Here is a 15,118-nt window from a genome sequence, read left to right on the forward strand (position 1 = left end):
AAGAGAAGCTTGACCGACTAGTGACAGAATTTGGAAGGGTGTGTGAGAGAAGGAAGTTGAGAGTTAATGTGGGTAAGAGTAAGGTTATGAGATGTACGAGAAGGGAAGGTGGTGCAAGGTTGAATGTCATGTTGAATGGAGACTTACTTGAGGAGGTGGATCAGTTTAAGTACTTGGGGTCTGTTGTTGCAGCAAATGGTGGAGTGGAAGCAGATGTACGTCAGAGAGTGAATGAAGGTTGCAAAGTGTTGGGGGCAGTTAAGGGAGTAGTAAAAAATAGAGGGTTGGGCATGAATGTAAAGAGAGTTCTATATGAGAAAGTGATTGTACCAACTGTGATGTATGGATCGGAGTTGTGGGGAATGAAAGTGATGGAGAGACAGAAATTGAATGTGTTTGAGATGAAGTGTCTGAGGAGTATGGCTGGTGTATCTCGAGTAGATAGGGTCAGGAACGAGGTGGTGAGGGTGAGAACGGGTGTAAGAAATGAGTTAGCGGCTAGAGTGGATATGAATGTGTTGAGGTGGTTTGGCCATGTTGAGAGAATGGAGAATGGCTGTCTGCTAAAGAAGGTGATGAATGCAAGAGTTGATGGGAGAAGTACAAGAGGAAGGCCAATGTTTGGGTGGATGGATGGTGTGAAGAAAGCTCTGGGTGATAGGAGGATAGATGTGAGAGAGGCAAGAGAGCGTGCTAGAAATAGGAATGAATGGCGAGCGATTGTGACTCAGTTCCGGTAGGCCCTGCTGCTTCCTCCGGTGCCTTAGATGACCGCGGAGGTAGCAGCAGTAGGGGACTCAGCAGTATGAAGCTTCATCTGTGGTGGAAATGTGGGAGGTTGGGCTGTGGCACCCTAGCAGTACCAGCTGAACTCGGCTGAGTCCCTGGTTAGGCTGGAGGAGCATAGAGAGTAGAGGTCCCCTTTTTTGTTTTGTTCTTGTTGATGTCGGCTACCCCCCAAAATTGGGGGAAGTGCCTTTGGTATATGTATTAGCTACAAGATAAATATCATGAGCAAAAACTGCCATCTATACATTGCTTTCATATATTTGATCAAAGCTTTCGACATTGTTAATCATGAACTTTTGTGGAATGTTCTCTCCAAAGTTGGTGTCCCACCCAAATTCATAGATATTCTGAAGGATCTGCATGACAATATGCAAACTAAATTGAAAATGGGCAGCAGCAAATTTGAGACCTTCAATGTCAAAGCTGGAATGAAACAAGGATGCATCCTGGCTCCTGTTACCTTCAACATCTTTCTAACAGTAGTTACTCTTCTCAGCCATTGAGTTCAGCATCCTAATGTAGGTGTGAAAATTCAATTTAGCTTCAATGATAGTCATTTTATCCTTAGACATCTCCAGGCAGAGATAAAAACTACAATAGCACATCTTCTAGAGCTCCAATATGCTGAGAATCTCCAACACAGTCTCAAAACAGTCTCTTCCAACTATCAAGCACTGGGACTAGAACAAATACTGCTAAAACAGATGTGATTGCTCAGAGAAATAATAATGAACAGTCTACAGCATTCCAAATTAATAGAGGAAATATCAAACAAGTTGAAAGTTTCACTTATCTTGGCAGTGTGCTCTCCATCAGGCACAACAGAGATGAATAAATCATATCTAGAATCAACAAAGCATCAGCATCTTTCAGACGTCTTCATATCCAGAGTATTAGATAACAATAACCTAAAGATATGTAGATACTCAAGTCTCAGTCTATGCAGCTGTATGCCTCTCCACCCTACTATATGGTACAGAATCCTGGACTGTCTACCGTCGCAAAATAAAACCTATGGAAGCATTCCATGTTAGATGCTTACAACACATCCTTGGAGTAACATGGAGAGATAAAGTCAAGCATACAGAAATATTACAACATGCCAAATCAATCACCATAGAGGCCACACTAGCAAAAAGACAGTAGAGATGGATTGGACATATTATACGCATGCCATAACATAGCCTTCCTCGTCAGGTCTTGTACAGACAGCTCCTTAATGCACATCAAAACCTGGGGTGGTCAAATGAAAAGATATAAAGATGGCATAAAGGCAACACTTAAGAAATGCAACATTAATCCAAAAGATCTTGAAGTAGGGACTTCCAACAGACTACTATAGCGTTTGTTGTGCAGTGCGGGGATAACTAGACTAGAAGATGAAAGAAACCTACCAAGCAGAGCATGGAATGAAGAAAAAATCATCCTATGAGAGTCCTCCCACTGAACCCCAATTGGACCTGGCATGTGTGCAGTAGAGCCTGTGGTTCTAGGATTGGTCTGCACAGTTGTACAAAATGGCATCAGCAACAGCAATACTAATTTAATCATCATCACCATAGTTAGCATTTAAGGAAGCAGTAGTTATCATCAACTCGATGGACAGCCGTAGATAGAGATAGATGTACAGAAGCAGCGGTAGCAGTCGAACTCAATGAGGGGATGAAAGAGGTGAAAGACTTCCTCAGTGTTTTCTTTGGTGCCAAACCAGACACCGAAGCAGCCTTAGCTCTCTTTCTCATCTTCAAGGTATACACGTGGCACTGCACATGAGGCCATGACCTACACTCAACACACAGATGATTGCAAGCAATCATGCCCCCTACAAGACACACAGAGAGTGTGTGGATCTACGGCCAGTTTAGCCATAAACCACTTGCAGTATCTACCTTTTCCTCAACAAGTATAAATCTCCTTCACATCCATAATCACATAAAGCAACAGCCAGCATTCACTTTCAGCAAGAAAAAGATCAAAACTTTTGGTTAGAGTGCAACAGTGTGTCTATACTTATTGCGGCCAATAACAAAAGTGAAGAGCTTCCGACATGTGGTGGAGCAAGACTAATCAGGCGAGCTCACCACCTGTTGTTAACTACCTTGTTAATGAATTAAATGGCCATTCAAGCTCCACTGAAGACATATCTCTCTTTTAAAAGACAAAAGGTTTGTTTATGAATAGGAACAAACAAACTACCTGCACACTAAACTGGGCACTAATCCTAAACAAATAAAAAGTAATCTAGTTAGAAAACATAAATGAGAATCTAAATTCCAAAAATCATTTGACTAGTTAATCTCACCTTATCTAGTAAATGTACTTTAGCCAATATACAATCACACACAAAAATTACCAGTACAGTACAATGTAAAAAATCCAACACTGGTACTAGCAATAACAGCAGCACTGGAACCAGCACTAACTGAACCAAAAGTAGTGATGTTCTTCAAACAATTCTCTGTTAACAGGCAGTTGGAAATGATGCATTATCTGCAAAGATGATTTACCTGCCAAAGGGTTACTAAAATGGTGAAAAAGAACTGAAGGTCAAGAGAAGAAAATAAGAAGGATGATTATTATACACACTCATGCAATGAAACTCTGGGGAGTTCTGGTAAGCTGTAGACAATATTAAAGATACATAAAAAGGGAGGCAATGATGGGCTATGAATCTTTGGATCCCAGTAGCACATCCATGAGATTACTGGACTACCAATCTCTTTTTTGTTACACAAAAGTGTTCTGGACATTTGAAGAGTATGACTGTAGTCAACATATGAATTGTGATCAAAAGATATGTTGAAAAACAAAAAGTATTAAAACAATTATAAAAAGCACAGTCCAACTAACCTGTCGTTGTGACATCTCATTGTAACGCCTGAGAGATGCCCCGCCAGACTTTGGGTGAGATGTTCCACTTTGATTGTCTTTGCCCTTTTGACCTCCTCCTTGTTTAGCCCTCACTGTGTAATTATGGAAAGTCTTGTGTATTACAATTTCATTTCCTGAAAAATATACAATTAAGTCCTTCATCATATGAAATAAAAAAAATACAGTAGTAGCATCAACAAATATTCTACAACCATGCACAATAAAAAATTCCATCTGCCACAATTATATCTAGGAATAAAATTAATCTAAGAAATAATGAAAGCTTAATGTTCTCAACTTGTAACATATAACTATGAAGTAAAGTAATGAATAATGGTTTAAAATTAAATCCTATCTGGGCATTCCCATAAGTAACCTTCCTGGGGGAGAAGAAACAATTAGATTAAAATTCACACCTGAAGACCAATGCCTCTCCATAGTACTTGGAGTTAACTTATGGCATGGATAAACCCCTCATGACATGGAAGTCTATCTTGGCAGCAATTACAAGAATGACTTGTTCTATCTAACCCAGGACTGTCATAAACCTAATTGATAAGACAAGTGTTATTAACTGCTTCTAAATTTCAAGTTTTGTAATTCCTATGAACCTTATTGTGCATCGTGTATTACCATATTACTTACATGTTCACTCCCCAATCCTATTGTGACTGATACAATTGAGTTCCTTTTTGTGTAGAAGCCATTTTTAGTACATTATCAGTAAATTTTCCTCAATAAAATGAATTTATACTACCTTTAAAGTGTTTCTGATCAGTACCAATGCAAAGTTCATGATAAATTGGCTTCCTTTGTAGTAAGAGGTACACAGGGTGAATATCCTTGTAAAAAGTATATTTCTGGGTCGACCTGTGACGGCCGGCGAAAAGTCCTTCTTTGTACTTTTTCTGATATAAATCTTCCAAATATACCAGAGAAAATTAAAAGCATGGAATGCAGAGGTTACAACCCTCGCACGAGCACCTTGTTGGTGTCGTATATCTAACAAGGGCGTTTGTAAAACACTATTCACAGGCTGTCTTCCATTTAGATAATCCCTTCATCAAAGGGGGAGGGCTGTGACAGGCCCTAGAGAATACAGTTGGGTTACCCTACCGACACCTACCACTCGCGCTCACCAGGTCATCCTTCTGATTTGGAACTTGCAAACAAGTTGAGTTTTTTGGGCACAGTGTTTTTTCGAAGAGTTTCTCGTTATTTCAACATGACTGACGTTGCTACTTCACCCTTACTAATGTTAAGTACCATAGTTTGTTTTGGCAGCTTTTGACAGTACCGGGCATTTGTTCTGTTTCCAATATGGTGGTTTTTAGTTTTGGAAGCGATTGTCCTGCCGAGGTATCGGCAGCCATTTTGGGTTATGTTCGCTTCGGTAAATATTCTAGTTATTTTTGCCCATCTGGTACTCTGTCATCTAGGTTATATCACTTATGTTTTATGGCCTTTTTGTGTTATCATTAATTTTTATTAGTTTTTACTATGGTATTTATTTGCTTGCAAGTCCAATTTGGACCTACGAAGAATAGCGATTTAAAGAATAGCGAATTAAAGTTTAGCGATTTAGTCTGTTAGTTTGTACTCGCCTCAGAGGCTTCGATTTAGACTATACAGTATCCTTGTTTATTTGTTACGTTGTCGTTATTCTTCGTTCTTGGTTATTACAATTACTAAGAAAAGCAATCAATTTTATTAATTTTCTTGTTTTATTATGTGATGTTAGTTTTTTATTATGTAACCTTGAGAGCGAAAACAGAGACGGCTCGTTCCCTGTTCTACAGATATGAGTTATCCCTTCTCTCGTTTTCTTTGTTAGCTCGAGTAAGAGAGGTGAATTTCCCGTTCTCCGTTTTTATACGATCACGAGTTATTCAGGCCTCCTCTTAGTATCAGAGTTGATGATAGTACGTTTAATATTATAAACGTTTTTATTGATGTGGTTCCTGTTAATATAGCTAACACTATTAATAGGTACGTTAGTGTATGAGTCATTAATTGGGGTCGTTTTATACCGACACCCTTAGCTCCGCCTTGAGTTATGCTTAGCTCCGCCTTGAGTTATGCTCCGCTATAATGGCTACTCATTGGGTGAGAACTAGTTATCGTACAGCAGATTTTTGACTAACCCTAGTAGTACCAACCAAACTCGGCTGAATCCCTTGTCAAGCTGGAAGGAGCGAAGAGAAGAAAAGTCCCCTTTTGTTCTTTTTTATGTCAGTTATTCCCCAAAATTAGGGGAAGTGCCTTTGTAAATAGATAGATTAATATATCTGTGAAATACAAGGGTGAAAATTTTAAGAAATAAACTGAAATTTTTCACTGCACTTTTGCTAATAACGGACAGTAATACTTTAATTAATCAAACTCATCCAAGACTCCATTCTTCAGTGTGAACACATTCATGCATGTAATGGCACACAAATCAAATAATTAGACATCAAACTTATAATAGAGAGCCAACCAGATCCTAAATTTGACATAACTGATACGAACAGTATCTACTTATTTTCAAGTATATAACTGTAAGAAATAATTAATAACTATCAATTATATTGCTAGCTACAGAAATCAATGATCTAAATTAACTATAGAATTTATATACAACAACGCCTCACAACACAAAATTGATTCGTTCTGGAGAGGCTTTTGTTTCGTGAAAATTTTGTGTTATGAGTCACATTTTACATGTAAATCGCCTAATTCGTTCCAAACCCTACAAAAACACCACATTAAATTTTATAATAAAGATACAGTATAATCACAATGAAATACTGTACAGCCAAATACATTTAAACAATTCAATATACCTAAAATAACTGTTAATACCCATAAATTAAGTAGTTATTAGAACATAATGCAATAATATTTGGAAAATACAATACATACAGTACAATACTGTACATATACAAAATATATATACAGGTTTTCAGTAGTGGTGTACTGAGGTTTTGGTGTTGCGGATTTTGCTTGTGATATTCGAGTTGTGTATGGAAGTGTAATTTAGTGTTTTAGTTATAACAGAGATCAAAGAAAGCTCATATAGCAAATTCTCCTTGCAATTTGATGAATCGTGTGACATAGCCAGTTGTGCTGTTCTCCTTGGGTTCGTCCGTTACGTCCACCAGGACAGGATCAAAGAAGAGTTCCTATTCTGCGAGAATCTGCTGACAACCACGAAGGGAGAAGATGTCTTCAATATCATCAACAGTTTCTTTACCAAGAATGGATTGGATTGGAACATCGTTCAACAGGTAGGGAGCGATGTTTATATAAGGTCCAAATTAGTATAAATACAATGAATTACATGGCATATAATTATATACAGTCATATGCATGATTAACACAAAAAACATCGTGCGTCGTACTGAAAAACTAAAGTACCAAAATAATTAAATTAATACCATATAATTATAACGCAAAAGATAAGTAACAATGACTAACTGACGCAATCTATAAAAATTTTTCTTTTTAATCCAGGTCTCCGTCGATGGAGCACCGGCGATGATGGGTGGTCATTGTGGATTACGGGGCCTCATACAAGCTGTCAATCCAGAAATTTCTGTAGATCATTGCATCATTCATCGGTACTCTCTTGGATCGAAAAGCCTGCCTGGTAATCTGAAGTTAGTGTTTGAAGATGTGTTGAAAATCGTCAACTTCATCAAGTCCAGGGATGTGAATTCGCGCATATTCAAGGAGCTGTGCAAGGAAATGGGAGAAGAGTATCAAGTTCTGCTTTACCACACCGATGTTCGCTGGTTGTCACGAGGCAAGGTTGTTCATCGTGTCATTGAGCTCCGAAAGGCTATTCAGGAATTTCTGGAACAAAAAGGATCTCCTTTTGCTACCAAGTTCACTGATAAGGAGTGGCTTGCTCGACTTTGTTCCTTGGCTGACATATTTGCGGAGCTGAACAGTGGTAATCTGCAACTCCAGGGCCGAAACACGACTGTCATTGATGCCCGTCACACTGTGGCTGCATTTCTAGCGAAACTGAGACTCTGGATTCGGCACTTGGAGAAAGGAGTGATCTCCCAGTTCCCCACCCTAGACCAGTTTATTGAGGAGAATAGTCATGATACTGGATCTCTTCTACAGACCATCAACAAAGAGATGAGCGACCATTTGAAGGGGCTTGAAACAAGCATGCATCACTACTTTCCAGAGAGTGACCAAGAAACAGCCAGTCTTCAGTGGATCATTCATCCCTTCTCTGTACCTGATGAGGCCATTCATGATGATGATTTCCCTGCAAAGGAGGAGTGGATCACAATGCGAGCCAATGAAGCCTTGAAAATCGAATTCCAAAACCAAAATGCAGATTCCTTTTGGATTTCACGACTAGCCGACTCGCCAACTCTGTCCAAGAGAGCCTTGAAGTTGTTGGTATCATTCTCAACAACGTATCTGTGCGAGAAGAGGTTCTCAACTGTGCTGGGGATGAAAACAAAAAAGAGGACTCGCTTGAATGTTGCAAACGATGCCAGGCTGGCACTTTCAACCACGAAACCAAGAATTCCTCAACTAGCTTCAAATAAGCAACTCCAACCATCTCACTGATGCTCTTGACATCTTTGGTAAGTCATTAGAGATGTAAAATGTACTAATACAATAAATAAAAGAAATTATCTCTAGTGTTTTAGTTCAGCCATATATATATAAATGTTGACAACATTTTGTGAAAGGGGTAACATGCTTAATGTGGCATGCTAAATTGGGTAACAAGCTGAAAAAGGTTGGGAACCACTGGTCTATGATATTTACTGACTATCAGTGCAGTACTACATTGGATCCTTCTCTCTCATCATGGCTCATTTCCCTTTTGCATACACATACACAGAATAGTCTGGCATAGTCTTTACATATTGTCCCCTGTCCACATAAACTTGACAACACTGAGATTACCAAACAATTCTTCTTCACTCAAGGGGTTAACTACTGTAATGTAATTGTTCAGTGGCTACTTTCCTCCTGGTAAGGGTAGAAGAGTGTCTTCTAGGAGAAGGACACTCCCAATTCAAACCATTGTTCTCTGGTCTTGGACAGTGCCATAGCCTCTGTTACATGGCCTTTCCCTCTCCCGGGGTAGAGTTCTCTTGCTTGAGGGTACACTTGTGCTCACTATTCTATCTTATTTCTCTTCCTCTTATTTTTCAAAGTTTTTATAGTTTATATAAGAAATTATTTCTCTTCCTCTTGTTTTTTAGTTTTTATAGTTTATATAAGAAATATTTGTTTTGGTGCTGTTACTGTTCTTGAAATATCTAAATTATCAATTACTTCTCTGGTAGTTTCCTTACTTCCTTTACTCAAGGAGCTATTTTCCTTGTTGGAGCCCTCGGGCTTATAGCATCCTGCTTTTCAAACTAGGGTTGTAGCTTAGCAAGTAATAATAATACAGTAATAATAATATCAATTGGGATAGATTTCAAGCATTGGGTTTGTTGTGATACAGATAAAAAAGGACAAACTTAAAAACACACACAATTCTGGCTCAAATCAGAATGACTATATTGCAATGAATCTGACACAACAATATCCCAGTATGACAAGTGTGGTCATTCCCTTATATATCCTTGGATAGGTTTCCTATCACTAAAAAAAATAGTTACTCCCTTACTTAAAATTGTTTACTTTCTCCACTCATTACTGGTAGTCTAAAAAATATATATCTTTCATCTTATCAAGTAGTAAAGAATATAACAATAACAATACTGTAACTACTCTTTAGTTGGTAATCCAAATTTGGTGGCTCTACTAAAGCCAAATATAGTACCTATAATGAACATTTTGTTTCTGACAATTCCTTCAAAATTCTTCTTTATGCCATCAAGGAAACACAGCATCATAAATGCATGATAAGTGCTTACATAAAAAAACATTACAACATTATTCAAACACAAGTCCCAACTATGCATCCTAAATTAACATAAGTATATTGAATTGATAAGAATTTATAAAAAATCTAAAGTTTTAGAAATATATGTAAATTTTCACATACATAATGTCTTCTCTTTGGTGTGGAAACTGCACTGAATTGGAGATACGATTTCTTGAAACAATAAATATAATTTCTAAACGAGTTCTTTTTTATCTAAATGTACAGTACAGTATATTTAACTTAATCTAAATTCTGCCTTCTTAAAAACAAAATGTACAAAGAAAATACCTTTAAAAATAGCTGCAGCAAAATGACCACCACTGAGTAGTATTACAGCCCATAACTGTATCACCGGTGCACCTCGAGCTCTTAGCAGGGCATCCTCCTCACCATTCATTTGGCACTGAAAAATACTATATTCCATGATTAAGGTCAAATCCAAGCATAAATACTTATTCCATCTCAGAGCAAATTATGAAATCCTTACTCCAACACAAAAATGTAAAAAATGAAATTCTAGTAATAATATTTATTACTTCAATACTTCCCTTATAGCCATCATACTAAAATCACCGACACAACCAACTTCCCAGCCTATTATCAAAAAAAGAAAAAGAAAAGAAATAATCTTATCAATAAAATTCATTATTTTGATGAATCTAAAATCCGTCACAATGAGTTTTCAAATTTAGAAAAAACATTTTTTTTTTCTACATAGGCTACCCTCTCCTCCAAGGTTGCCCGTGTAGAAGCCTCAACTCAGGGAAGTAGCCCCTGAATGGAGCTCTTGTCTGCAAATTATACGTTGTGTCAGAAAGTAGATGGTTTGACACTATTGAGTTTATTCCTTGTAAAATTGGACTGTTGAATTTTTACCATTGGTATATATTTTATCTTTAATTACTTTAGTGCCTGGATTATCTAGGAGCTCTGTACCCTAACCTGATATTAGATGTTTTTATTTTCAATATAATTTTTGGTCATCGGTTGGCCTTGTTACTGCATATTCTAATGGTTGTCCCGGCAGCATCGGAGTTTGGCCTAATGACCAGGCACTAGACCAAGAGGCTTCAACACCTCTTAGAGTGGGAGAATAACACAGAGAGACCTTATCACTCACCTAACCTTTTTGCCAATTAAGGCAGCAGAGACAGTTTTGCAAGTCAGAATCTTTACTAAGACCTTTCCAAAGGCTTGGATAAGATACCGAGAATAGCAAGACTGTTAGAAGCAATCCCGAGAATAGGCAACTCCTTGAGAAGGCAAGATCTATCCCATTCCGTCATAGGACCATGTTCAAAACTGAGCAGTAGCCTCAGGGTCTAACAGAAGAGGGGAAGGATGGGCTCCGTCTGTTTCAAAAAAAAAAAAAAAAAAAAGAAAGAATTAACTTAGAGGATCGAGTTGCTCAAAGGGAGCCTTTGGTAGTGGAGACATGTGTTTCCCATCTTTGAATATTTTTCTCCATGTGTTGTGACCAAGGTAGCTCGAGGTGTTGCTTCAAGCTGTGTTGCTTCCTGAAAGAGGAATCAATGGAGGTCTACCTCCCAGACAAGGGGCTTTCTGAGCATCACTCAATTTACTGAGTTTCTTAATGAGGCCCAAATTACCCTCAAGAAAGACAACTCCTCTTTAGGTTCATTAGAGGTAGACTTGAAGGACCTTACCAGGGTAAGTCCTAGCAGGTTGATAGCACGGGAAGACTGGACAGGTTCTGGGGAAGCAAATCTTGACTTCTTTGATGTAGTCTCTTACAGGTGATGCCCGTCTATTCTTCCACCTGTAAGGAGAAAAATTATCCACACAAAGAGAAGGTGCCATATCATCTGGCACTCTGAATCCCTACACTGCTTTGGTACCACTCGCTCGGGTGGGCTTGGACATCCTATCCAAACAAGACACGAAGTTAATAGGGGAGAGTGTGTACTGTCTCCTAAACATTGGACATATCCGAGTCACCAACCTTGTCTAAAGGATGCGTAGCTCACTCAGCGCTTTGCAGAGGAAAGATAAGAGGTTTTGATGGATGCTTAAGCTTGCATGCATGCCTATGATCAAGTAAAACCCTTGGAAAATGAGGAAAATAAACTGGATGGTCATCTGATAGGGTCTCATGTTCGCAGGGAATTTCGCAATATGTAACCTCAAGAAGCCTTCTCTTCCTACCGCATACTGTAACTTGTAAGGGAGTTTGCTCCTGCGGGAGAATGCAAAACTGACCATATGGTGGAGTGTGTGTATCTTGCACTCGTGAATGACACACACGTTAAATGGTTGCACTCTGCTTGGTGGCATGATTCGATTCCTCTCGATTTATGTTGGAGTATCTCAGATTCGCGTCTCTCTTGATAAGTCGTTTCTTATGGCCCTCATGTGCACTGTGGTGGTGCACTTTGGCACATTGGTAATGCTTTTATTGGTGGTGCACTTTAGCCTTACATATTGCTGAGAGGCTCGTTACCAGAGTTCACACCACAGATGCTCGTAGGACTAAGGACACGGGGACGTTTAAGCTTCTAGAAAATGAGCACAGAGAAACATTTGCAACTGAATGTAGGAATCGATTTGCAGTCTTTAAGACTTTAAAAGACAAAGAGCAGACAAATAATGAAGAGTGATGTGAAATTAACATATATCAGTCAGTTGGTAGAGAATTTTGGGACATGCAGTTATAAGGAGAAAACATTGGATAACAAATGATATATGATAAAAAGAAGACAAAGACAGAAATTGACTGTTGAAAGTTTCCATGAAGTAATGAAAATTACAAGCTTGAGCAGGAAAGAATATTTACAAAGGAAAGTAGATGAGGCTGACAAAGCTATGAATTCAGGGAGAGGCTAAGATGTAAGGATTGCTCATAGAATTATTAATGAAATCTCTATGGGGGCAAAGAAGAAGAAGCATATACCAATCAAGAAGAGATGGATCTGTTATAATAACAGAAGATGAATAAAAGTAACGTTATATGAAACACTTTAGTGAAGTCATGAATAGAATATATATGAAGGGAATAATTTAATTGATACAGTATACCTGAAGCTGAGGATGACCTTGATGTGCCCATGAATGAATTCAGTGTTTGAAGTCAAAACTATCATTAAGAAACTCAAGAGATGGAAGCCCCTGGATACAATGCAATAACTGCTGAGATGATTTTGGATGAAAATGAAGCGACTCCCAGAAAACTTATAAGATTATTTTGTAGAATGAGACATGAAGAGGCAAAACCTGATTAATGGGAGCCAGGAGTGTTGGTGAAAATGGCAAAATAAAGAGACCTGACTGATTTCAATAATTACAGAGGCATCACACTTATGTCCATTATCATGAAAATATATAGTATGCTCATTCTAAAAACACTAGAAAGATAGATTGATGAAAAGCTGATATAAACAAGCAGGATTTAGAAAAGGTCGGAGTTGTAATGACCAAGTTTTCTTTTTAAGGCATGTACAACAAAGTGTAGAATATATAAATCTACCTTTAATGGCATTTATTGACTATGAAAGAAGCCTTTGATAGTGTGCACCAGCCAATTTTGTGAAGAGTCCTGCATTATTATGGAGTTCCTCTTAAATATATAAATTTTATTAAGGCTATTTCTGGGCTCAATCCCTGTGCCGCGCAGTGAAATGCTCCTTATGCACCATTTCAAAGGAATATAACTGCTAATATTACCAGAGAAAAAATGTAAAGGAATGCTAGGTTGAACTAGCTCGCTCACCTAATGGTGTCGGTATAGACTGGGGCGAAATACCAGAGGTCTCGTACCATTTAGATTTCTCCTCTTCGAAATCCCCCAATAGTGAGGTGCCGTTCAACCTCCCCTGCCTCGCAGACCAGTACTACTAACTCAACCCACGCTTGCCCAACACTCCTTTCAAGCACCTGTTTGATATAAGTCCAAGTGTTTTATTTCGTGTGTTTCATTGGATTTATCATCAACTTTCTCTCGATGGCCGATTCCCAAGATACCCCATCGAAGTTAAGTACCTTATCCATGAGTTTTTAACGAGATTGGGCAGTGTCATCTTTGTTTTTATTATTTAGAAGTGTTTATATATGAGCGGCGTCCCCGTTCTTTCTTTCGCCTCTGCCCTTTGTCTCGTTAGTTCGTCCGTCTTTTATATTCGTTCGATCCTTTAGGAGTTTTTTCCTTATATTCATTTAGTACACCAACTTTATGCTTTCATATAGCAATATTCATTTAGTACACCGACTTTATGCTTTCATATAGCATTTATTTTATGTTATCCTATGATATCGGTGTTAGCGTTTCATCAGGAGTAGGTTATGTTGGTATGCCTGCATTCGTGCGTGTTGGTGGATAGCGTCAACATTGAGATTGTTTCGCTAGTTCTAGGAGCTTTAATTTCGACCATCTCACTTATTATTAGTAAAACCTTTTGTTTTATTACGCTCCACCTAGTTTTACGTTTGGTTCGAGTGGGACTCTCGCGTATTTTGTTGTTTTTACTGTTCGATCTACCGCTTCAGTAACTAGGTTGGTACCCCTGCTTTCCATCTGCTGATGTCGTCATGCTTCCTCCCCTACCACTCGCCCGAGTCCCTCTCTCGCCATATTTTTTCTGCATGCCTAACCTTACTTACGTGATTTCGCTTTTAATTCATTAATTATTTTTATGTATTTGTGCATTGATATTATATTTATTGCTTACTCCGTTATGATCATATTTTTGGGATTTTCATGTCATGATTAGGGGATCTCCAGTTGGTAGCCCTGTCTACCACTGCGCACTGGCGATTTCCCTGTACCATTACACCCCCCCCCCCCCAACAAGTTGGGGAGGTTATTCCATCCCCCCCCCTTCAGTGTACACCCTTCCTCTCACTCGATGGTTGTTGGTTATGATTTACGGGTCAAGTATGCTTGTACCTCAGTCTTCCATCAACGTTCCGACATATTGAGGACTGAGTATACCAACGGGGTATGACTTAGTCTCATTCATTCATACCGGGCGGTTTCGTCTCCCCCCTCCCGTCGCCATCGGTCGGGGAGGGGGAAGGCCGGGACCACCGGGGACTATCACACGTGATTAGTCGGTATATCTGCACCTTGGTGTAACCTTGCTTTTTTCTGGGCTCAATCCCTGTGCCGCGCAGTGAAATGCTCCTTATGCACCATTTCAAAGGAATATAACTGCTAATATTACCAGAGAAAAAATGTAAAGGAATGCTAGGTTGAACTAGCTCGCTCACCTAATGGTGTCGGTATAGACTGGGGCGAAATACCAGAGGTCTCGTACCATTTAGATTTCTCCTCTTCGAAATCCCCCAATAGTGAGGTGCCGTTCAACTTCCCCTGCCTCGCAGACCAGTACTACTAACTCAACCCACGCTTGCCCATCACTCCTTTCAAGCACCTGTTTGATATAAGTCCAAGTGTTTTATTTCGTGTGTTTCATTGGATTTATCATCAACTTTCTCTCGATGGCCGATTCCCAAGATACCCCATCGAAGTTAAGTACCTTATCCATGAGTTTTTAACGAGATTGGGCAGTGTCATCTTTGTTTTTATTATTTAGAAGTGTTTAT

At 38.8% G+C, this 15,118-nt stretch overlaps 1 protein-coding gene across 2 annotated transcripts in view; it reads right to left on the bottom strand.

Moving 5' to 3' along the window:
• LOC137631137 (tRNA endonuclease ANKZF1-like) overlaps positions 1-15,118 on the bottom strand; it is a 406,209-nt gene that overhangs the window by 205,632 nt on the left and 185,459 nt on the right. For both annotated transcript variants that reach the window (XM_068362804.1, XM_068362805.1), the window contains exons 7-8: positions 9,848-9,962; positions 3,640-3,794 (exon numbers count right to left, since the gene is read on the bottom strand). In XM_068362804.1, the coding sequence (XP_068218905.1) occupies positions 3,640-3,794; positions 9,848-9,962 (270 nt within the window). The remainder of the gene's footprint in view (positions 1-3,639; positions 3,795-9,847; positions 9,963-15,118) is intronic.

Source organism: Palaemon carinicauda, chromosome 39 (assembly GCF_036898095.1).
Source record: "Palaemon carinicauda isolate YSFRI2023 chromosome 39, ASM3689809v2, whole genome shotgun sequence".
Classification (NCBI taxonomy): domain Eukaryota; kingdom Metazoa; phylum Arthropoda; class Malacostraca; order Decapoda; family Palaemonidae; genus Palaemon; species Palaemon carinicauda.